Source organism: Alosa sapidissima, chromosome 24 (genome assembly GCF_018492685.1).
Source record: "Alosa sapidissima isolate fAloSap1 chromosome 24, fAloSap1.pri, whole genome shotgun sequence".
NCBI classification, from domain to species: domain Eukaryota; kingdom Metazoa; phylum Chordata; class Actinopteri; order Clupeiformes; family Clupeidae; genus Alosa; species Alosa sapidissima.
The window spans coordinates 2,885,200-2,908,988 of record NC_055980.1 but is presented as its reverse complement, the minus strand read 5'-3'; the positions used below and the strand labels follow the sequence as shown (position 1 = coordinate 2,908,988).

Sequence of the window (23,789 nt, the reverse complement as noted above, 5' to 3'; positions counted from 1 at the left end):
CCTCGTCTCTGACCAGACAATGGGGCTTTGACGCTGGGCATCCTGGTGGCCTTCCTGTGTCTGGTGGGAGTCGGCATCTTCGCCTGCATCAAGAGGAAGACCTTGGTCAGCCTCCTCTTTACCAACAAGAAGAACACCATTGAGAAGCTGAGGTACAGTTCTCCAGCCATCACCCCACTCCTCTGCACTGACTGCAGCCTACACCACATCACACCAAGCTTCTCACACTATAACTCACTGTTTCTCTCACCTGCCCTCTGGGGTACCGTTACTACAACCAATTAATCTTATTATTGGGGTTTAATTGACCAGGAGAATCTCTAATTTGCATTTTTTTTTTATTTTACCTAATTACCCACCCAAGACTAATGAGCTGAATGAGGTACACTCTCCAGTATATAAATGAGACCGATTAAGCCCTGATACAGTTACTCAAATGATCTCAATTAACCTGAATAGCTCATAATTCATCGGATTCCTGTGAGTAACCAGGCTGAGGGCCCTTGATGAAAGAGCATCACTATGCTAATGTTGAAATATAAAGCTACCGCCCACAAGCATTGAGTTGACAGGCTGAATATGTTTCATTTCTCCGCAGGTCTGTGGGGCCGAACAGGCCGTCCAGTCCAACTCACCCACACTCCGTGTGTCGGACGTCTCCGCCACGCCAGCCTCCCGTCAAACCACACAGTGGCAGCATATACAAGGTGTGTGTTTTCCTGTCAGTTTTTTTGTCTTCTATTTCTCTCACACTTTCTGCGCATTCACACGCAAATGTGACAAACAAACAAACACACCATCACACAAACATCTTTGTGGCTGCATATGAATCAGGCATATAAATTATGATGATGTAATCAGGTCCTATTATCACATCAAGCGGCACATAAAATGTGTGTCTCTCATTTTCAGAGGGAAACAGTATCGTTGTTGCTTCTCATTAAATCGTTTCATGCGTCAATTCAAGCCGAGCAGCTCAAGAAAGTAGGTCCTGTTTGCAGATACAGAACACCAATCCACACCTGTTTTCTCTCCTGCACACAGAGGATGGAAATAGAGCCGGAAAAGACAATGAAAGGACACGAGAGAGATCCAAGAGCTGGATGAGGGCAGTAATTGATGTATCTGCAGTTGTCGCCCAGCAGGAGTATTAATAAGGGGGTTTATTGTTAGCCAAACCAGCTTAAGCTGACAATCAAAGGCGAGTGGCGGTTTAGCACGGCCAGTGAGCATGCAGTAAAGGGAAGCGCTCAGCGGGGGGGCTTTTCACTGGCTGCATGGGAGCCCAGCGCTGACTGATAGAGCCACGGGAAGCTAATTGGAAGAGCTCCATTGTGTTTGTGTACACAGAGCTGGCGCATGTTGCTGTTGTAGAACTTTCTGCATGTATGTATGAAAGTTGTGCGAGTGGATCAGTGAGTGCTTACATGCACGTGTGTGTGTGTGTGTGTGTGTGTGTGTGTGTGTCTATGTGTGGTTGTCTTTGTGTGGCAGGTTGGCACATGCACGTAAGCAATCTGTGGTCCATTTGTGAAGTGTGTGTGGAGAGGGGGAGGGGAATGGAGAGGTCCGTTGTGTGTTTTGTGTTACCAGCAGCAGCAGCATCTGGTTCTCGTTGGTTGTTGGGTTGGCTGTGCTGGTGAGCAGAAAGGATGTAGGCCTGTTTGATGTAAGCCGGGTGCAGGTGAGGTCATTTTCCACTTGGGCAGTTGTCAAGATCTCGCCTTTCGTCCTCTGTTTCTCTCTCTCTCTCTCTCCCTCCTACTGGTCTCTATCTGTGGCACTCTCTGACTGGATATGGCCTGTTTGGCTAGGGGTCAGCATGTGTGTGTGTGTGTGTGTGTGTGTGTGTGTGTGTGTGTGTGTGTGAGGTCCGCTGGTCTCAGGTGATCTGTGTGTTTATGGCGCGTCTGGGTGGGAGCCCGTGGAGTGTGTGATTTATGTGGCGTGAAGCAAGCGGCAGGAAGAGCGAGTGTGGAGAGGACGTGCCGATTAGCGCCGTCCGTCTCACACTGGGGAAACTGCCCGATTCATCTCCTCTCATCTCCCGCGGCGTCCTGCTGCTGGACGTCGTGTCCATTCCACCCCTCAACGTAGCGTAGTCTCAGCCATGCTGTTTTGTTGTCTCCTAGTTCACATTTTCAGGCACATAAATACATTACACAGACCTGAAGAGTAGCATTTACACAGCCATGCATGCGTGTTAATAAATGTGTCTGCAGACATAGTATGCAGACACATTTATTATATGGACAAATGTTTGCAATTATGTGCATTGTGCAAATGTTTGCAATTATGTGCATTGTGCAGGCAGTAATGAAAATCTCTCTCCCCCTTTCTCTCTCTCTCTCCCGCTCTCTCTCTCTCTCTCTCCCTCTCCCTCTCTCAGCCACCTCACCTGGGTCCTGAAGCAGTGGTTGCATCTCATAACTTGCGTCAGCTGCCGCAGTGCCCGCCCGTGCACCTGAGCCACCCCTTGCCCGTGGCACTGACCCTGACCATCTCCCCGCCAGTGCCCCCTCCTCACCGGGCTCTGCTGCCGCCCCACGTCCACCTCCAGGCCCCCCCTCGGGGCGCCTCCTTCCGCGGGGGCCCTCAGCGGCAGCCGTCCTGCAGGATGGTCATGGTAAGTTCCTGGCCCCTGTCCCTCTGGAGTCTAGACTGCTCGAGAGCGTTGAGAAAACGTTCACCTTCGGTCCTTTGAAAGGTGACCCATCGGTTTGCGACTGTGCTACGGTCCCATGCAAGAATTGTTTTATTACGTCTCCACCACAAAGGCGCCTTCATGTTTCGCATGAGCATTCGGCTTGTGGTTTTTAATATGGACTCTCTGTCAGTGGTATTTAATATGAACACCGTTCTGTGGCGTGCGGTCATGATTTGGATGAAGGGGAGTGGGGGGTGGGGGTGAGTCTCGCCTGTCCTATAAAGCCATGTGTGTGTCGACAGCTCCTCACAGTCCAGTAAAAATCACACCAGCTTAACCCCTCGGGTCAGCCCAGGGCGAGAGAGCTTGTCCCTCTTCCAGCATGTAAACCGACCAACATAATGAACATGACAGCTAAGCAAGGGAGCCCAGTGGAAAGGCAATATTGCCAGGATGAGAAAGGTGCAATAATCCAGGCCCAATCTAATATGCCTGAATATCAGATTCAGCAGTGCCCACTGAGCACAAAGCGCGCCTGCCAGATGAAGCAGACCTTTTGAAATGGGCTCGGAGAGCTGCAGAGAGCTTGATGAAGTTACGTGCATCCTGAGGAGGATAAATGGCTCTGTGAACACACTGCCACCTTTATGGTAAATGCAATAGCAGGCGCGCTAGGCTGAAACATATTGTGCTCTAAATATTTATATGGACCTGTAATTTCTCAGAAGCCCTTGAGAGTTATATATCACGTGGAATGTGTTTTTAAGGCTGCTGCATATTGGAAAAAGAAAATATTGAATTCATCAAAGTCGAACAAGTGTATTGGCCACAAAATGGTTCAGAATCTCTCTAGATAGACCAGACATAAAGGCACAATAACTTCAAAGTAAAATACAACATTACTGGACCTTTAGGACTGCACCTTTAGGAACACCTATGCATAACATTTAAATATATTTAAATACATGATGCTTATACAATGTTCTAGAGACACAGGGGTTGAGTTCAGCGTGTCTGGCAGCTCTCATTAGCTCCCTAAATAAAGAGCAGACAGCACCTCTGTGAGTGTATCACAGCTCCAAACAGAGTGATGGGGTGAGAGAGGGAGGGAGGGTTGGAGACGCAGCAGCAGGACGGGTCAGCAGAGGTCAGGCCGCTGACACCACTCAGAAACATCAGGCTAATTAGACCCCAGGTAGGGATTTGATGAAATGAAAAGGCCTGGGTGAAGAGGTCCAAGTCTTCAACACAGCTTGACCCTGGATCTTAATTCCGATATCCGAAAGGCTCCACCTGACACTATAATGAATAGCTAATCAAGAGACGTAATTGGCATGTCAGGTATGTGTGGAGGGTATGTAGGTGTGTGTTTGGCATTCATCATGTTTTAGGCCCAAGCCCGTAGATGGGAAGCCTCCCCAGCCAGCTGTTTCTCTTAATACACATGTTCTGAGCCTGTTATCAGGGCACATCTGCCAGTGGAGGAGCAGCTGCTTGGCAGTGCCTGCGCTACAGGGTCTCCCCCTGAAAGCCCAAGGAGAGGTGCTGGAGCCCAGTCATTTTGACAGTGGACCCCCTGCACAGCGTTTTGCTCTCCGTACCATGTGAAGGAAGCAGCAGTGAAGCTGCACCGAGGCAGGCTGGACACGGACAAACGTTTTCAAAAACAAGTCTGTGCTGGATAAATTGGCAGCGAGTGGGTGACAATGTTTTAACGATGACTGTGTGGATGAGTTACTGTATATGCCGTACCCCTTCCAGAGTTTTAATGAGATTTTTCCAAAACAGACGTCCCCAGGCAGCATTACCTCGAACCAACTCTTTTTCTTTTCATGGCGTTGTTAGCGAGGAGCGCTCGGAGCGTCCAGCGAGAGCTGACATCATCTGAAGTGTGGGGGGTCTGAGAGCGGTTTACTCAGCATCAGCACCTTCTGCTCACTAATCCACCATAATAATAGGCGTATCTCTTACAAAAACATTCCTCTTCATGAGCTTTAAATTGGCTCTTGTAATGGTGTGCTATTACCATTCTCTTGCAGTGGGTCTGGGGGGGTTTCAAAGACTCTTTTTTCAAGCTCAGCGGCAAAGAGTTCGGTCAGAAACTCGTGAAATTTTACCCTTGTGCATGGTTTGATCGTTCATAATGACTTCTCATATGTTCCCATCCATGTTGTTCCCTCAGGATGCTGAAATGATTGGAATCAATATTGCTGACCATTGAAAATGACCATAAGCTATTTTACAGACCATCCCAATTTCCCTACCACATGTGTGTGAATGTCTTGTGAGGGGTATACTCCAGACATCACATTGTCTTCACCTGGCAAAGGCCAAACTTTCACAGGATGGAGCCATGACATGGTTTTCTACATGGGGGAAAGGAGTCTGGCAGCACAGGCACCTCTGAATCCGAGTGTGAAATCATGTTTGGAGCCCTGCGTGGTGTCAGAGGGGGTTTGGGCGGGGAGCTCTGTGGAGCTTTGGCTCTCTCCCCGTGGAGAAGGTTGGAAAGGGCTCCCTCTCTCTCTCTCTCTCTCTCTCTTTCTCTCTGTCTCTCTTTCTCCCAGCTCTCCCTCCCTCTCTGAATAGGGAACAGATGTGAAGTAGGTAGCAGGCGCTCATCATTACCTCATCCTCCTGCACTAGATTAGGAACACATGACGGCCCCTCATCACATGCCCGTCGGGCCGCTGCTGCTGCCTAGGCAACAGGAGATACAGCAGTACATGCAGCACAGCACAGCACGCCACTCCTGCAGACTGCAAAACACTGCCTTAGACTGCCCCCTGTTGGTCACTGTGGATTATAAACTGAGTTTGCATCTGACAGCACCAAATCGATACACAATCAGTGCTAGTCATAACATTGCTATACTGTGTCAAGGTCTTTGGCTTTGATGGCTTTTAAAAGTTTTATGTTCTTTTTGCATTATTCTGATCAGCATCATAAGGTAGTGTCTTGGATAGTTTCTTAAAACAGTCGAGGCAGAAATAGTGCTTATTGGTTGGCTCTTCTGAGCAGTTATCACTGAGAGTTTAAACTCATTGCTGTCTGATCTCAGATGCAGGCGTTGTCTATGGACACCTGCAGCAGAGGCAACTCATGGACTGCCATTGCTGTGGTGGTCTTCATGGGTGACACATTTAACAATATATGGTTGATGTTATGGTTGTATCTCCATTTGAAAACATTAGAATCTATTCTGTCTACATATAGGTTATATCTTGTTAGAAATGACCACTGTACTAGTCTGCTAAATGAGACTGTTCAATATATGAACCGTCTGCTCCATACATAAATGATGACCATCAAGTTGGGTTGGACTTGGGTTGGGTTGGACCCTTGCTTTTGGAGAGAAATTCAAAACAACATCCACATGATCATTTATATCTCATAAAACAAATGTCAACATCTATTTTAGGTACAAATGTTTATATCAAAATATATTTGAAGTGTGTTATGTATTTTTTATTTTACATGATAATACATCACAATTATACAGTACATAACTCACAAAAGGCATTTTGTACTGAATTTTGTTTTCATTTACTTAAATAGGGCATAGGTGTGAGAACTACATGAATTTTATTAACTTTTACTGTGAGACTGTTTCTCAGTCTGGCACAATAGAACATCCTGTGTCAGCAGACAGATGCAGAGGTGACCCAGTTTGGCTTTTTTTTACGTAAGCTAAAACTATTTGCTTAGCGAGGCAAACTTCAGTGAGTGTATGCCACAAAGAATAATATTCAAATTGTAGAATCCTCACCAACTTGGGGTCATGTTATTCCGTACTTGCTAAAGTAAAGTTTCCCTAGGATAATATACATATTTTACATAGTGCTACACACTGGCTGCTACTCAACTTGTGCTGCTGTTCTCCATGTAGGAGCTGGAGAAGCCCAGTCCTCCCCAGAAGCCTTTGCCTGCTGACCCTCTGGGCAGGACGGCCCGTGTGATGCGCAGTCCCTCCAGCGCCCGCATGCCCCTGCCCGTCCCGCTCCCTGTGAGAGGACCTGTGCCCGGGGTCCAAAGACCAGTGCCTCCACTCCCTCATCCAACCAGGTGACCCTGACCACCACTCTCATTCCCCACCCGAGTCCAGCACCACCACCTCCTTACTTACTATAATGATTATTTGGCAGGTATGCATGCATAGTTATTGTTCATTCCAAATGTAATGACTACCTGGAAATATTTAGAGTTTGGAGAATTTTAAATATCCCTCTGACATTTATCACCACTTTATCTGCAAATCAGTGTTGTCAGGTACATGTAGTAATATTTCACTAAGTAAGGAGTGATGGATGGATGACATATGAAGGATAGCAGAAATTAATGCACGTTCAAACTTGTACTGTGGAAATTCAACTATGCTGTGGTCTAACTGTTTTATCTCATCTCTCCTTCCAGACCTCTTCCCAAGCAGCCTCCAACACTGCCAAAACCTCACATCATTGGTGGAGTGAAATACAGCTGAGGCCTTTGACACAAGGGATGGATGCCCTGGAGGGACAAAAAGACTTCTTTTGCACTATAGCCTAAAAACTTCTGCCCTTGAAAGACATGCATTGTGTCTGAGTCCTGAAACTCTGGGGTGGCGCAGGCCCGACCCCTTGGTGCTCTATCTCATAACGGTGCTATGAGTACATGCTCAGGTACATGTAAAGTTATTTATGTCCTGTATTTATTTCAGCACAGTGCACTGTGGTAGACACTTTCTAATTGTAGCATTTGGGTTTGATTTGAATCTCTCCTCCTACATCTTGGTCTGTTTGCTTGCGTTGTGTATACTGTTCTGTTTTATCAGGAGAGGATTCAGTGCTCTCATTAGTGGGCCATCTGGAGAGATGCGGATAAAAAAAGATGTTAGGTCGAGTAAACTGGATTTGAAATGGAAGGGACGTTTGCAGCTTTATGTGTGGGAGAATCACTACAGTACTTGGGAGATGAAGGATTAACGGGAGGCAACAGCAATCTTGAGCAGACTTTTCTGCATCCTGTGAATTGATTCAAAAAGTGACACACAATCACAAAGTATTTTGTGACAATGTTAAAATGTGTGTATTTACATTTAACATGACTTTGAAAATAGGACCCATGCATTGAGGTAATTGTAAACAAAACATCTCAAAGTATGAAAAGAAAAATGAAGAATGGATGGAATGTCAACGTTTTTACTGGTGTTTTACATGATGATCATCTGAATTTTAAACAAGACACTTGAGTACAAGGTAGTTCCACTACATTTGAAAGAACCAGATAAAACAACCTGTAGATGAAGTTACATATGTTACAGAATAGTCAGCATAAAGTAGTGAGGGCTGTTCAGCCATCTGTCAAGGTGCCATTCTCACTCCTGGCCATAAGCCCCAACTACCCCAGAGCACCTGATGGGCAACTGTGGACTCCAGCATATGGGGTATGTCCTGCAAGCCTCAGAGGGGAGAAGCAGAACTTTAGACTTACATGACTGGACCTGCAGGATGCAGCCTGGTAACGGAGTGATGGTACAGCTGCAGAACACACTGCCTATGTGGAGTCTGGAGAGGGCTAACTCGCCTGCGGCTAACACACTTCTGTGCTAGCACGCCTGGGTTTCAGGCCTAATGGGAGGTGCACTTACACTTGCCCACTGAGATTTGGGCACATTGCCTCTGAGCCAGCAATGTCCAAAAACTTGAGTCTGGCTTGTTCTATCTATATTGTACATCAAATTGTGTTTGTTTACTTGTTTCATGTGCCAATTACTTTCTTTTGTTGATGTATCTCATTTAAATAACTGTTTTTAAACTCATAATTCACTTTCTAATGTCATCATCTATATCCTGCATATGGTACAAGGCTTAGTTTAAGTTTTGTTTTTACAATGTAAAAAGACTTAAATAGGTTTTGTTCACTCTATTCTTTCTCTCTCATCCGTTGCATCTAATTAGCAATACTTGACTGCAAACAAATGTATCACTGCTACATTGATTAGAAACCAAGGCCACATCTTTTGAATTGTAATGCATTAGCTTAACTTTGCTTTGCTCACATTTTTTACTCATTTATTTGAATTTTGTATGAACACTTTAACCAGTATTCATCTCTCTTGCTGGATTTCTATTCTTGGATTCATATCCTCATTGACTGTGTTACAGGTGAACACATTATCAAGGTCTTTTTGTACAATAAATCTTTGATAAATAATAGCGTAAAATGTACCATATGTAGGTGTCAGTGTCTGCACAGATTTTAAAAAATCAGATCTCCATATATTAGTAAAGCTGTTAAAACTGCTATTTTGCTTTGTGGTGAATGGTCTCACTGATATGTTAGGATTCTTCCAAGTAAATAATCTTCTAATCAAACATCCTTCCTGTGAGCATCCGGAAGATGTTCTGAAACAACACATATGACATGGGCAACTGCATTATCTGAACTTCACTGTATCGTGAGGAAATTTAGACCAAAGAATTAACATATGTTGGTTTACATTTACCTTTCTCTCAAAAGACTTCGCCATTTCTATGGCACCTAATCCAAACTAAAGAAGAAAATGGTGAAGTAAAATAATCATAATTAATAACTTTTTAAAAATATAAATACAGTTATGAAGATTACATAACATTACATAAGATATAGTTATGATATCTAAACTTCAGTTGCTTCCATGCATTACTACATGAACTGTACATTACCCCATTTTTAGCATGCTTATCAGCTCCGTTGTCCAGTAATAGCTTGACCAATGCTTCATGGTTGTTTAGCACTGCTACCTTTATGAAGATAAGATTTTACAAGCTAGTCCTAAATGTAACCAGCATTTCCAAGTAATACCGTTCTGTTCTACTACAATGACTCAGTGAACACAATCTCCCATCAATATTAGCCAAGCACACGTCATCTAAATAACTCCAGCTACTTGTACATACCACCACACTAGATTTTCTAGAAAGGGTTGCATCATATCCCTGTCACAATGAACCCTCAAGGGCAGCAATAACTAATATGTTGACCCTTTGATATGAAGGCTCAAACCAACCAACAACACCCCTTAATGTGTATTAAGGAGCCTTTAATTCAGTCTCGGCCCTTAATGACTGTTTAATCTATTGATAATTTAATCTGTCAGTTATTCCCTTAATTGTGCCTGAATCAATGAACAATTCTACTTAATAGTGCCCTTTAAGAATGACATAGACATTAAGGGGTTTTGTTTCATGGTGCTTTCTACACACATGGTGGTTGTTGAACTCTGTGGTACCTTTAAATCTGCAGTGCATACCATTAGAGGAGTCTTGCCATCGCGGTCTCTGACATTGACGTCTGCTCCAGCTCTGATAAGAAGAGCTGCCATCTCAGCATCCCCACTGACAGCTGACACCCTCATTAGGGGCGTCCAGTATGACACACTGTCCCTCACATCCACCTGGGGGCCAGAAGAAAACATCAGCTCATGTAGACAGTGATGTGTCCGTATGGATATACAAGCTATATCCACAGCCACATATGGATTATGGAATGGACAGTTTTATATGGCACTACACCAATTATGTGGCTCTGCATGTACATGTTCATCATGCACAAATAACAAGGCACTCAGCAGGCCAGCTACTTATACCAGGGAAGCATGCCAGCAAATTGTGGGTCTCCATTAGCAAGAGAACTGTATCTACCTGCCCATGTCATGCTATCTTTATGCTACAGCAGAAAAGTGACTTTTACTGGAGTTTGAGTGATTGAAGCGGTTCAGCGGTTGTGCCCTGGATGTGACCCTGGGAAGTGTCTGACCTTGCAGCCGTCCTGTAAGAGGTGCTGTAAGACAGGCAGATGGCCTCCATCTGTGGCCCAGTGCAGTGCTGTGCAGCCAGCCCTGTCCATGGCGCTCCACGGCACGCCACACTTACGCAGGCACCGCACCACCTCCAGGTGCCCACAGAAACATGCCAGCATCAGACTGCAACCCATGCACACACACACACACACACACAAACACACACACACACACACACACATACACATGCAATTACTCACATGCTTCACTGGATTATTTTTAAATATATTGTACGTAGACCATCAAGAGAGGTCAAATAATTTTGGATACACCTGCATGGACAATGAAATTTGCCAAGAAAGCAGAACGAGCAATGAGCAGCAGGCTGTTTAAAGAGAGAGCACCAATGGGAGCCCACCTGTTCTTCCCACTGCCATTCGTCATGCTGACATCAGCACCATGCTGCACCAGCATGTGGACCAGACTGTGGAGAAGTCAGATAGAGATATTATTTAAATACAGTTTCAATTTCCCTCACGGGATCAAAAGAGTATATATACTTATACAATTCCAGACCAGACAAGAGCGTTTTTTGACAGAGTGAACACAAAAAGTGATGATACCTTAGGAATCCTCTCATTGCTGCCACCATCAGTGGGGTAAAGCCCAGTCTATCTGGAACATCCACATTTACCAGCCTTCCAAAAGTAAATATCATTCATCAGCCAGAAGTACTCAAGAGATATGGGCATAGTCAAATGTTTTACATACACATTTTATACAAATGCTAATACACTGACTTTCAATTGCATTCCAATATGTTTTTCCCCGCGTGTCTGTCTGTATTTACAGGATTTAATAGTAGCAGTGATGTGCAGTCAGCTGTCCACAGAGACTGAGAATGGTGTTTGGATCAGTGTGGGCGATTGTGGGTGGTGTTTGGATCAGTGTGGCGATTGCGGGTGGTGTTTGGATCAGTGTGGGTGATTGTGGGTGGTGTTTGGATAAGTGTGGGCGATTGCGGGTGGTGTTTGGATCAGTGTGGGTGATTGTGGGTGGTGTTTGGGTGATTGTGGGTGGTGTTTGGATCAGTGTGGGTGAAGTGCTCACCTGGACTGCAGCACTCGGCTCAGCTCCTCCTCATCGTTCATCAGTACAGCCTGGTGCAGGTTCCTGCCATTCACTGGCTCACCTAAACAATTACCAGACCCAGTCACACATCTGAGTGTGAGTGTGTGTGTGTGTGTTTAGCCTATATATAACTGAAGTTGGCATGTATGCATTTATAAAATGTTGTTAAATGTTTTCCTGAACCTAATTCCCAAAAGGAGACAAGGCTGAGTTCAGCAGTGTGCTGTGTGGTTGTTGTCTGCACTCACGCGCTGTTGATGCAGTCAGGATGGGCCCACAGATGGTCTCCCCTGAAGGACGTGTTGCCTTCACTCTGAACCGGTACAGAGTGCTGGCCTGCAGACCTTCCACCGTGTGCTGTGTGCCATAGCCACTGAGACCATACAGACAGAATCATGTAGTTGAGCACTAACAAATAACAGTGGTCAGATAAACAACTCTTAAAAATGAGAAATGAAGAAATGAATATCAGTATATGAGAACGCCCTGCAACTCACACCAAGATCTGTCCTTATGTGTCAGCATTACTCATTTGCCAGCAAATCAATCTTACATATCAGCTACACCAGAGACTTTCTAATGTGGAGACAGCACTCAAAAAATCCTCCATAGAAATGAATGGGGCTAGTTTGTAACACCAATATGGCCGTAGTCTACACATATCCCACCCCTCCTTGGCAAAACGTTGACATGTGAATACATTGAGCCAATCATGTGGTGTGATGTGAATACATTGAGCCAATCATATCGTGTGTTGTGAAGACATCGTGCCAATCATGTGTTGTGAACTCGCAGCTGGAGCAAGATTGGTGTCGTGAATCCTTGCTCACGCGCATTTCTGCCGAACAGGATGCCCGATGAGTGCCCAAAAAGCGTTGTAATATGGCCGCCGAGTGGAGGGACTTGTCAAAAAAGGACTTTGGCTACACTTACACATAGACTGCAGCAAAGCTGTGCTTTCTGGGATCCTCCTCCTCCAGGGTGAAGCATGTCCACTCCTCAGGCGATCCCACACGTTCCTCTTTCTCCTCCTTTCCCCAGGTCAGTTCAATACTGTGGTGGCTGACATCACTGATAACCAGTGGGACCAGGCAAGAGAGTCTACACCTGTCTAGATGACAGTATTATTCTCTAAACAACAATGCTTTCGTTATAAGCAACTATTACACCATACCACGTATTCTACCACAGGATGGCGCCAAAATAGTGGTGTTATTTTCACATTACATGACTCCCATTTCACTCAAAATAGGCAGAGGGTCTTTTTATTCAGACTGTATGAACCCCTATTGTTCTTGAATATCATCCTATTGTTGAGTCTATATTCATTTGTCAAAAATCCCAGACAAAAATGACTGCAAAACTGCAATTTTTGATCAATTCCTTGCAGTTCATATGCAGGAATGCAATTGGACATGACAAAATAGCATTGCAACTACATTTCTGCGGACATGAGATCATCTAATGCTGATTTCAGAAAAAATTACAGTGGTCTCTCTTACTGTGTATACACCACTGTAATTTTTCTAAAATCAGCATCTCTACACGTATAACAGCCATTTAATTTCAGTGTCTGTTGAATTCCAACACAAGCACACCTCATTCTACTTAATGAGTTACTGACTGGGTGATCACCTGAACCAAATCTTATTTAATGAGGAAAAGTATAAAAAAAAACACTTTCCATTACTATCCTCTTGCAATAACAGCTGGATGGCAAAAACAGTGCTAGTAGTATCCCAAAAGTGCAACCCCAAAACAGAAAAAGTTGGGACGTTGTGTAAAATGTGAATAAAAACAGAATGTCAGACAGAATGCAAATTTCTTAAACTCATATTTAGTTGCAAAAAGGACACAGACAACATACAGTATCAAATGTTGAAAGACAAATGTGACTATTTCATGGAAAATATATGTTCATTTTGAATTTGATACCAGCAACATGTTTTAAAAAAAGTTGGGACAGGGGTAACAACATGCTGGAAAAGTTGTTTAACAATAAAGAAAACAAAACGAAGAATGTTTAAAAACTAATTAGGGTAGCTGGCAACATGATTGGGTAAGAAAAAGAGCATCCCAGAGAGGCAGGGTCCCTTAGAAGTAAAGATGTAGGGGTATTCATTACTCTGTATAAACCTGTGTGCACAAATGATGAAACAATGTCATTGTAATGCTTCTTAACAGAATTGTGAAGTATTTTGGGAGTTTATCATCTACAGGACATAATATTATTAAAACATTCAGAGAATCCAGAGAAATCTTTGCAAACAAGGGAAAGAGCTGAAAAACAAATTGGATGGTCTTTGGGACCTCAGATGGCACTGCATCAACACCAGACCTGTTTCCAGACCGGTCATTGTATGGGCTCAGGAAAACCTCTAATAACCATTGTCTATGTGTATAGTTTGATACTAAATCAAAAACTGCAGATAAAATTGTAACAGCTAAAATTGTATGATGTGATGTGAAAATTAATTCTGCACATATTAATATAGTATAGTATAGTATAGTATAGTATAGTATAGTACAGGGGTGGGCAACTAATTTCCCCAAGGGGCCACATGACAAACTGGGACTGTTGAGGAGGGCCGGACCCAAAATACCGAACTCAAGTCTGAACTCAATTCTGTCCAATTCTATTCTGTTCTTGTATAACATTAAGTAAATCATATGGTTTTGTTTACTACTCATAAGAACAGATGAAAATGTGAGGGAGACAAAGGAAAAACAGCAATAGGCTATTTAATCTATGTCCAGTATGTAATCATTCTCGAAAAGGATTTTTTGACATTGACATTTTTTTTTTCAGTTTTCAAAGACTGATATAAAAAAGTAGCCTACTACAATATCTAGGCTATATAATTTAGGCTAGGCCATGAAAATGTGAAGGAGTCAGTACAACCATAGGCCTGTGCCACCATTTCCTCAACACTCAGCAATATTTCATCATTAAATCATTACCATCACCATCATTAAATTAACTCTATGCAGAATTAGACTATGAAAATGTGGAGCAGACAATAGTAGGCTGTCATTAGTTAATCAACATGCACAAAGAAAACTATTTTAAAAATGTAGGCTATGTTTTTGCTTTAACTTTATGCACAAAACTGATTGGTCAACTCACCCTGTGTTGAGCCGGCTGCTTCAAGCAACCTGTGGGTAGTAGCATCATACTAGTTCGCTAACTTCGCTAACATAAGCTTTGCAAATAAACTCAGACATATTTTGGTTACAATGACGGGGTTATCTGAATGTAAACTGTCTATCTGCCAGTAACGTTTTGAAATTAACACTTCGTATCGCCAATAAACAGCAGGAGTTCGTTCTGACCAACTTTGCGGTGGTGAGCGACGCAGACATAAGAGACACAAAACTTTGAAAGGTTTACGGCAACTGCATTGTGTCGACGCAGAAGCATAAATTCTATTCACCAGCACATCAGTGAGGGTGTTTACATCCTATGCATCCACGCACAAATGTATGGGCGTACAAATAGCTTTCAAAATAAAAGCAACGATATTGATTTGCATGCATTATCTCTATGCTAGGCTCTTGACTATTGTTCTTTCATGGACCTTACGCGGGCCGGTCAGGGAAAGCCGCGGGCCGTATGTTGCCCATGTATGGTATAGTATATAGTATTTCTCCATAGAGGAAGAGTCCAGGTTATAAGATCCAGCAGTCTGCAGTCTAGAATTGTCAAATTAGGTGCATAATGGAATGATAAACATGACTAAGAATATCCCATACTATTGAGCAACTGAAATCCTAGGGGAGACATTCTGGACCTGCTCAGAGGTCGATATAGACACTGTGAAATACTCTGTTGGTGACTGTTTCATCTTGGATTTGTACCAGGATGAAATTCCTCTGTTTGTAAAGGTGACCCAGATTGTGAACGCAAGAGCAACTTGGTTTATTGTTGCTGAATTCCTCACAACCTTGGCCTTTGACACCCATCTTCATGCTTATCAAGTGAGCCCAACAGCAAATCAGATTGTGTTTAAGCCTGGTGAAAAGTTGGACTACCACAGGCTGGACTGCTATGAACTATCTGGCAGACAGTTTATTACTCTTTTCCATCGGCCGTACAAAGCAATTGCCTAGTGGTGAGGTAATAATACAAATTGATGTTTTTTTTTTTTTTTTATTGAATAAAAATGTCCATATGTCATGTTGATTAAATTCAGTTTTTCCTCACCTCACACACCTCCAGAAAATGAAGTTGATGGCCTTACACTCACAAAAATGACAGAACGTATGAGTGAGAGAATGTTTCCGAAGATGAAGGACCAGGTTCAGTTCATGGCTGCTCTAGATAAATTGAAGTTGTAAGTAATTAAGCAAAGTTCAATATGTTTACTGAAATGTGTTATATGAAGATTATTATAAATGTGCAAACATTTCTGTTTTCTAATTGATAGGGGAGACAGCCATGATGCTGAAGTGAGAGCGGAGACGCCAGTGATGCCAGTTTCACCAGTTTCGCCAGTTTCCTTTGATGTCATCCTCCCACCTTTTCTCAATAGTGCTTTAAGTTCACAGGATCCACAGTTCAAGTCTCAGGGGAAGAACAAACTGAAAAATGCCCTCATTCAGGCTTTGTTTGACCACCTCAGTCAAAAAACCATGTAAGTGTCACTCATCCTTCATTCTTTTTTTATAATTACAAAATGATTTATCTAGGTTCAGTTCCTGTGTAGCTTAATTTCCCTACATGATCTTCTGAAGAAGCCAGTAGCCAATAAATAGTTTAACTCAATGTATGGGAAACACTGAATACTTGCAATAGTTTAGTTTGTTTGTTTTGTCAATGTCCTTAGGTATCCCTCTCACACTCAATATGTTCTTACATTGAGATCAACCTTGATTCGCTTCCCTTTTCTCAGGGAGAAATATGGCTCTGGATACGTAAGTAACAAAATTATTTTAGGGTTATAAGGTCAAAATACAGTGGAAACCAGAAGTTTTTTCCCTGACCTTTACCTTTAATCATTAAATCAGAGTAAAAGTTTTCTGTTTTAGGTCAGTTAATATTAACATATTTTTTGTATTTGTTAAATATCAGAATAAAAAGAGCCTACACACACCCTTTTCAGTACTGTCCACAAATGTTTGATAGTATGAGGGCTTTGTGGTGACAACTCCAATATCTTGTCTTGGAGCAGGCGTGGCCTACTGGTTAGAGCTTCAGACTTATAACCGGGTTGCCGGTTCGAACCCCACCAGTAGGAAGCGGCTGAAGTGCCCTTGAGCAAGGCACCTAACCCCTCACTGCTCCCCGAGCACCGCTGTTGTAGTAGGCAGCTCACTGTGTCGGGATTAGTGTGTGCTTCACCTCACTGTGTGCTTAGTGGGTTTCACTAATTCGCGGCTTGGGATTAAATGGCGAGACCAAATTTCCCTCACGGGATCAAAAGAGTATATATACTTATACTTAAGCCACTTAAATAATTAGTAAATCTACCACTCTGTTTTTTTCCCTAGGATGCCTTGCTCGAATCACTTAGAAACAAATTTAAGAAAGAAAGAAGACCACTAGTGAACTTGGAAGAAGTTTTCAAAATGAAAGAGAAGTACTCGGCACGCCATTCAGGACGAAAGCGGGGGGTTGAGACTGAGGAGGTTTGCCTGCAGAAGAGGAGCTGCGAACAGGTAAGAAATGGAGCACCAGCATTTGTTGAGGCAGGTTAAACACGTGTATGGAACCCAGCACACTGCATCCCTCTGCTCCGCTGGCATGTAAAATCAGCCTTTATGATGACGACAGGTGACCATTTGGCCTTTTTTGCGGGGGGTGGGGTGTTCTGCACTGTAGGTTTCCTTGGATTCTGCAGAAGACTTGAGATCCATCCTTCAGCACATTGAGGTTTTGCAGCAGGAGCACCATAAGGCGAGGCCAAGTTTTGATATAATTCTACAGCGGCTCGACAGAACCAAGACCTATCGGCAGCACTACATTCAAAACCACACCACTGCTGAAGTCCTTAAAGAATTTCCCTGTCTCATGAGACCAAATATTGTAAGTATATGTGTTGGAGAATATAAATACATTTTATTTATTTATGCATTTATCCATTTTATCCAAGTGATTTAGATTTGTAAATTGCTTTAGGACCCCGCCTTGGTGTTAAGTGCCTTGCTCAAGGGTAGCAAGTGATGGCATCTTCACAACTTTTCTGGCTATGGCTTGCTAACCCTTACACTAGATTATACTACCACTTCTCCCTACAATAAATCTGCTGTTTGTCTAGTGCAAGAACAACCAACTTTGTTTATGCAGCCATCAATTTTCCTCTGTGTTTACCACAGCTCCTTGGAGAGATGAAAAGAATCTACCAGATCGACGCTGATAAAACCATCCTAACAAAAATGGGAGAACTTGCGCCAAAGTTGTTAGAAAAGGCACCTAAAGGTACAGAGTTTTTTTTTTTACAGGTGCAGTCAGTGATGCATGATAATGTTACTTTAAATTTCTTATGGATCATGAGGAGACATTGGCCCAGTCTGAATTTCTGCCTTTGCAGACTCAGAATTAAACTAAAACATTTAACGTTTGAACGGTATACCAGATATTGAACATTGAGGTATATCATCTCAGCAAGGCTTTGATGTATGATGTCCAAACTTGGTATAGAAACTTGGTACATGATTGTGATGACGTACTAGGAAATTGGCATCATTTGGCCTCTATAGGGGGGGTGCTGCAATACAGGAAAAGAGCTCGTATCTGTGAGGGCTCAGTGCAATTGACTGAGGCTACGCTTACACGTGGCCGGCTATTTTCATAAACGTACATTTCACCCTCTCCATTTTCAAAAATATCATCGTGCACACCTGTCAGTTTTCAGAAAAGTTTTCGTTTACACTAACCCGTGTATATATGCCATCTCAAGCATGCCAAACCTGTAGTTGGCAGTGTAACGAGAAGCTCAAGCCGACGTTAGCCAATCAGAATCCCGAAAATAGCAACAACAGCAACAAATCACTTCCTCTTTCTCTTTTAAACTGTATTTGCACTTGCAAACAGATGAAAATAGTTTGCACCAACATAAAATGCGACTGCTACTCTGAATGCATCTATGATCACCATAGCCAAATGAAAATGTAGGCTAAACATAGGTTGCACTTTTGGCGCAGGTGCAAGTTCTGGCGCATAGGCCTACTGTGACGTCGGCTGCCTAAACCTCCGTTTTTGTCCGTTTAGATAGATCGATAGATAGATAGATGGATACTTCATTGATCCCCAAGGGGAAATTCAAGATTACATTACAAGTTTACATGCAAACGTGCAACCAAAGTTTTCCAAAATCTCCACTCTGGCTGGAGATTTTAGAAAGAATCGCTAGGGCGCAAACGAAGAAAAATGTCTGTTTTTCAAAATAACCATGTACGTGTAAATGGGGCCTGAAATAAATTATGCTTGTTTTCAAAACAATTTAGCATTGCTGATTTCTAATGCAAAATACAGTTTATTTTTTGAGATTTACGTTAATGATATGTAGAACAATATGAATATAGTAATTACATTTTGGTATTACTGATTTTCTACAGGTACTTTAAAAGACACCTGCCTGCAGACACTGCAGTCATGTGAGGATGAACAAGAAAGAAAAGGTGTGTATGTTTTTTCATTAACCCATGTTTTCCCCCCTGTCACCTACTACTAGTCTTTGAACTAGATGCCCAAATTTGGCCCATCTGTACCACTCAAGCATTGCATTCGGGGTAGCTTTAGTGTTTTATCAGGATGTTTATGTCTATAATACAGTATACCTATGGAGAGCTACATTACAGGGGAATAGATTATAAACCTCAACTAATAGATATCCCCACAAAACTTCGTCATCTGATTATTCTTGACATCTTTTGTATTGGAAGTTTTCTGATGTTATGTACAAGTATGCAGATGAAACCTATTCCTAAATGTATACAGTAATTAGCAAAAAAAAACTTGGTATGTTAACGGTCACCCATGTCATGTGTAAAGTAAAAATTAGTGCTATTTAGCAGAATACCATTTAGTGACTAAACAATGTGGGGTTCTGGAATTGAAAGGTTGTCTGTTTTTTTTATTTTTGTTTTGTTATAGCTCAAATGGTCAATGCAGCCATTGTCTTGCTGCCATCATTTTTCAAAGAAAATCCTGCATTCCTTTTTGTCAACGACCAGGTAAGGCCTCCTTAGAAAATAGTCCGTAGCATTTTGTTACTGTATCGCTTTAATGTGGCATTTTCATGGAATACTTTTGTTTCCACGTTGTCTAGAATACAGTGGCCACAAATGCTAGAACTGGTAGATCACACGATAGAATTTGATATTACAAGAAAGCTGGTTCATTGTTTGTTGGTTTGCATGCTTGTATTTGGTTGAACAGTTTGTAATATTTTGTAACATGCAGTGTGATTTTATAGGAGCCCATTTCTCCCACACCCACCATCGTGATGACCGGCTCCAACCCCCTGTCCAGCACGGAAGTAGCTGTGAAGATGGATGGTTGTAACATGATTTTAGATGATGGTAGCATTGATGTCAGTTTGGCCTTAGCTGTGTCTTTTTCTCTTTTCCATGTCTATCAAGTTCATTATCCCAAACCTCTCCGAAAGACACTGGCCTTTCTTGAGGCCTTTGTCTTTCAGATGAAAAGTGCTGTTCCTCTGACAGTGCAGAAGCTGTTCAATTCCCTTCACTGAGTATGTGTGTGTGTGTGTGTGAGAGAGAGATTGCACCTGTGTGTCTAAATGATCAGTTAATTTAATAACACAGGCATTGCTATTTTGATGTGTGTGTATGTGTGTTTCTGTCTAAATGATCAGTTAATTTAATAACAACAAGACATTGCTATTGTGTTTGTGAGAGCGTGACCGCTGCATTGCTATTGTGTGTGTGTGATCACACCTTGCTTTTGCTATTGCTATTTTGATTGCTGTTTTAATCAGTTGATTATAACGCTTTATATGTGTATGTGTGCGCGCAATGGTATAGTTGATGATCGCTAATGAACTTGTAAACATAAAGATTTTTAATAAACATAAAAATGACCAAAAGTGTGAAGTATTGTCTGTATTCTTCCTCTGAAAGCATAGATGCATCATTTAGTTGTAAAAAAAAATCATAACCAAGCAACCATCATAAAATCAAGAGGTGTGTATAATGAACCTATAGTGGTTCTTTGAAGAACTAGATCAACTGGTTCTTTGAAGATCCTTGTTTGAGGGTTCTTTGAAGATCCTTTTGGGAATAGGAGCTTGGAAGAACCTTTTGAAAAGGTGCTTCATAGAACTAAAACAAGTTCTTTGAAGAACCATTCATTAAATGGTTCTTTAAAGAACTGTTGCCTCGATGGTTCTTTGAAGCACTGAAAAAGGTTCTTCTATGGCATCGCTCTGAAGAACCGGTACTGGCCCCATTATTTTTTAGAGTGTATCGGGGAGTAATGAGGCAACATTTCATTCTCAAAAACATTTACAGAATCCTAAACATTTACAGAATTTTGTTAAAATTAAGAGGTGAGGCATCACAGTAGTGAACATGCCCCAGTCCCAACTTTTTTTGAAACATGTTGCTGGCATCAAATTCAAAATAAACATATATTTTCCATGAAATAGTCCAAATTGTCATTTCCAACATTTGATATGTTGTAAATGTCCTCTTTACTGCTAAATATGGGTTTACAAGACTTGTATATTATCACATTCTATTTTTATTTTGCATTTTACACAACATCCCAACTTTTTCTGTTTTGGGGTTATAATTGGAATAAAAAAATAACTATTGACCATACCAAAAGAGTTGAAAAGAAACTCCCCCAAGCGGCGTCCCTGTCTGTAACATTAAAGGGACACCAGGCAAGCCTGATACATTGTCTCTACGAAGCTCCCCCTAGTGTCTGTACGTGTCGATACGTGTGTGAGCCCTCGCTTGGTCTGAAGCTCTTTTCCCTTTCTTTGCATCTTCCGTCAAGGGTTTTCGCTGCCTCTTCCCCGGCTCTGCCATTATACACACGTTTGCAACAATCGCTAGCGTTTCGTTAGCCTCTGTGCTGGGGATGCAGGATGTAAACTGATCCTGCTTCTCGTGATGTCTGAGACTTTGTGAGACTTTGTGCCTGGTGTCCCTTTAAATTGGCTACTGCCGAACAAGTGTGTTCTAATGTTAACGTTAGACTGAATATCTTTTCATCCAAGCTGCTGGTAACTAACAATGTAGAAATCAGCTAACTTTGGATTACCTTGCTCACCATTTTTCATGATCTGCTATGCTATCATCTCTCTGTCGAACTCTCATTGCAAACATGAGAGACTCTGCAGCACGGTTAACGGGCTGTTCACTTGTCATTTTGGACGTGAGCTAAAGTTGGACAACAGTAACAGTAGCAACAGTAACAAGGTGGGACAGGCCTACCACTGAATTAGAAAGTGTGATTGGCTTGTGTGTTGCCTGACAGTTCAAGAGGATCTTTGCAATTAACTTCAGATCAGAATTCATTCTGAAAATATATTATAATATTTCATGATTTGAAACAACTCCTAAGGGCAGGGCTCGTTGTGTAAAGCTAGAAGAAAAGCCCTTCATCAATGAGAAGCATAAAAGAGCCAGGCTGGGGTTTGCAAAAGACCATAATTGGACCATAGAGGACTGGAGTAAGGTCATCTTCTCTGAGTCCAATTTTCAACTTTGCCCAACACCTGGTCATCTAATGGTTAGAAAGAGACCTGGAGAGGCCTACAAGCTGGTGTCTCACACCCACTGTGAAATTTGGTGGAAGATCGGTAATGGGTGCTTCAGCAAGGTTGGAATCGGGCAGATTCGTCTTTGTGAAAGACTCATGAATCAAGCCATATACAAGGTTACCTTGGAAGAAAACCTGCTTCCTTCTGCTTTGACAATGTTCCCCAATTCTGAGGTTTGTTTTTTTCCAGCAGGACAATGCTCCATGCCACACAGGTAAGTCAATCAAGGTGTGGATGGACCACCAGATCAAGACCCGGTCATGGCCAGCCCAATCTCCAGACCTGAACCCTACTGAAAACCTCTGGATGTGATCAGGAGGAAGACAGTCACCCAACAGCAATGTGAAAGACTGGTGGAGAGCATGCCAAGACGCATGAAAGCTGTGATTGACAATCAGGGTTATTCCACCAAATATTGATTTCTGAACTCTTCCTACGTTAAAACTTTAGTATTGTGTTGTTTATAAATGAATATGAACTTGATGAACTTGTTTTCTTTGCATTATTTGAGGTCTGAAAACACTGCATCTTTTTTGTTATTTTGACCATTTGTCATTTTCTGCATTAAATGCTCTAAATGACAATATTTTTATTTGGAATTTGGGATAAATGTTGTCAGTAGCTGATAGAATAAAACAAAACTCTTAATACTCAAACACATGTCTATAAATAGTAACATCAGATAAACTGCAATAGTCTCTTGTTTTTTTTTCCAGAGCTCTAGGCCTATGTTTGGCTATTGGTTTTACATTCTTAGACCTACACTTATCGGGTAACATCACTGAGTGAAAAAGGGACTTGGTTTGAAAATATTAATTGCATTTGCTCTGAAAAACAAGATAGATTTTGTCTAGGCCTACATGCCATTCATGTTCTCTTCATAAATCATTTGGGAGTTAGAAAATCCCTTGAAAGCGAAGAGGTTCAATGATTAGCCTATGCTGCTATTGTTCAGGGGTATCTAATTTGTTATATGATACCAGCCCATTCAATCATGACCTCTTACTGGATAGGTGCGCACATGTCTTAGCCTACCACAGATATAAAAAATCCAGTTTAAACTCAATCGGATTCCAGGAGGAAAACAGTGTTGTTAGACTAGGCTACATTGAGTTGATTTTTAAATCCCATGTCTACTACTTTAAAGATCGAATTACTCTTGTTATACTGTAATAACTTAAGAGATCATTTTGCATGTCACCAAAACCAATATTAAGCATAGCAAGATGCTCAATTTACCTTGTTTCTCCATAAAGCTCTGCGCTGTTCGTGATAGTGCCATTTTGGTTGCTTTCTCCACTGGCTTTGACCAGTGGTCGACCTGTGTACATCATTGCTCACCAGATGATTGCAGTTGCTATAGGAACATGTGCGGAACCTACACATTGCATGGGCTACAAAGTTTCACTTGTGTGCCTAGTGCCTGTTTCTTGTAGGCTACTGTCTGTCAGTGCATGCGCGTTCTGAATAAATACATTTGGCATGACATAGGCCTACTCTCAACTTATTTTACCAA

The 23,789-nt window shown here is 42.2% G+C and overlaps 2 protein-coding genes and 1 long non-coding RNA gene across 4 annotated transcripts in view; 2 read left to right on the top strand and 1 right to left on the bottom strand.

Moving 5' to 3' along the window:
* The window catches only part of LOC121699746 (disintegrin and metalloproteinase domain-containing protein 12-like), a 79,556-nt gene extending 70,614 nt beyond the window's left edge, over window positions 1-8,942 (top strand). The window contains exons 19-23 of the mRNA XM_042082124.1: window positions 17-152; window positions 599-707; window positions 2,390-2,626; window positions 6,537-6,712; window positions 7,061-8,942. Of these exons, the coding sequence (XP_041938058.1) occupies window positions 17-152; window positions 599-707; window positions 2,390-2,626; window positions 6,537-6,712; window positions 7,061-7,127 (725 nt within the window). The 3' untranslated portion in view covers window positions 7,128-8,942. The remainder of the gene's footprint in view (window positions 1-16; window positions 153-598; window positions 708-2,389; window positions 2,627-6,536; window positions 6,713-7,060) is intronic.
* fank1 (fibronectin type III and ankyrin repeat domains 1) lies at window positions 7,952-23,788 on the bottom strand. Of its 2 annotated transcripts, XM_042082127.1 has the most exons (12): window positions 23,513-23,788; window positions 12,471-12,648; window positions 11,786-11,910; window positions 11,517-11,598; window positions 11,030-11,104; window positions 10,825-10,890; window positions 10,424-10,589; window positions 9,918-10,061; window positions 9,331-9,408; window positions 9,132-9,176; window positions 8,958-9,030; window positions 7,952-8,084 (listed from the first exon to the last, which is right to left on the bottom strand). In XM_042082127.1, the coding sequence occupies exons 1-11, from the start codon at window positions 23,553-23,555 to the stop codon at window positions 8,992-8,994; spliced, it is 1,041 nt and encodes a 346-aa protein (XP_041938061.1). In that variant the 5' UTR covers window positions 23,556-23,788; the 3' UTR covers window positions 7,952-8,084; window positions 8,958-8,991. The 2 variants fall into 2 exon arrangements, with proteins under 2 accessions (XP_041938061.1, XP_041938060.1); XM_042082126.1 differs by lacking the exon at window positions 8,958-9,030 and having other exon boundaries at window positions 7,956-8,084.
* Window positions 15,321-17,101, top strand: LOC121699752. The gene is made up of 5 exons (XR_006027027.1): window positions 15,321-15,654; window positions 15,757-15,871; window positions 15,965-16,171; window positions 16,364-16,451; window positions 17,028-17,101. It is a non-coding gene; the product is annotated as an uncharacterized LOC121699752 (long non-coding RNA).
* Window position 23,789: the final 1 nt, after the last annotated feature.

Bases quoted from the DNA above. Each gene is read 5' to 3' on its own strand.
- fank1 (XM_042082126.1), bottom strand. From the start codon at position 23,555: ATGGCACTATCACGAACAGCGCAGAGCTTTATGGAGAAACAAG. The intron at 10,891-11,029 runs GTATCATCACTT...ACTTCTCCACAG, and splicing joins GCAATGAGAGGATTCCTAAG to TCTGGTCCACATGCTGGTGC. The intron at 9,409-9,917 runs GTATGCACTGCA...ATCTTCATAAAG, and splicing joins ATGGCAAGACTCCTCTAATG to GTAGCAGTGCTAAACAACCA.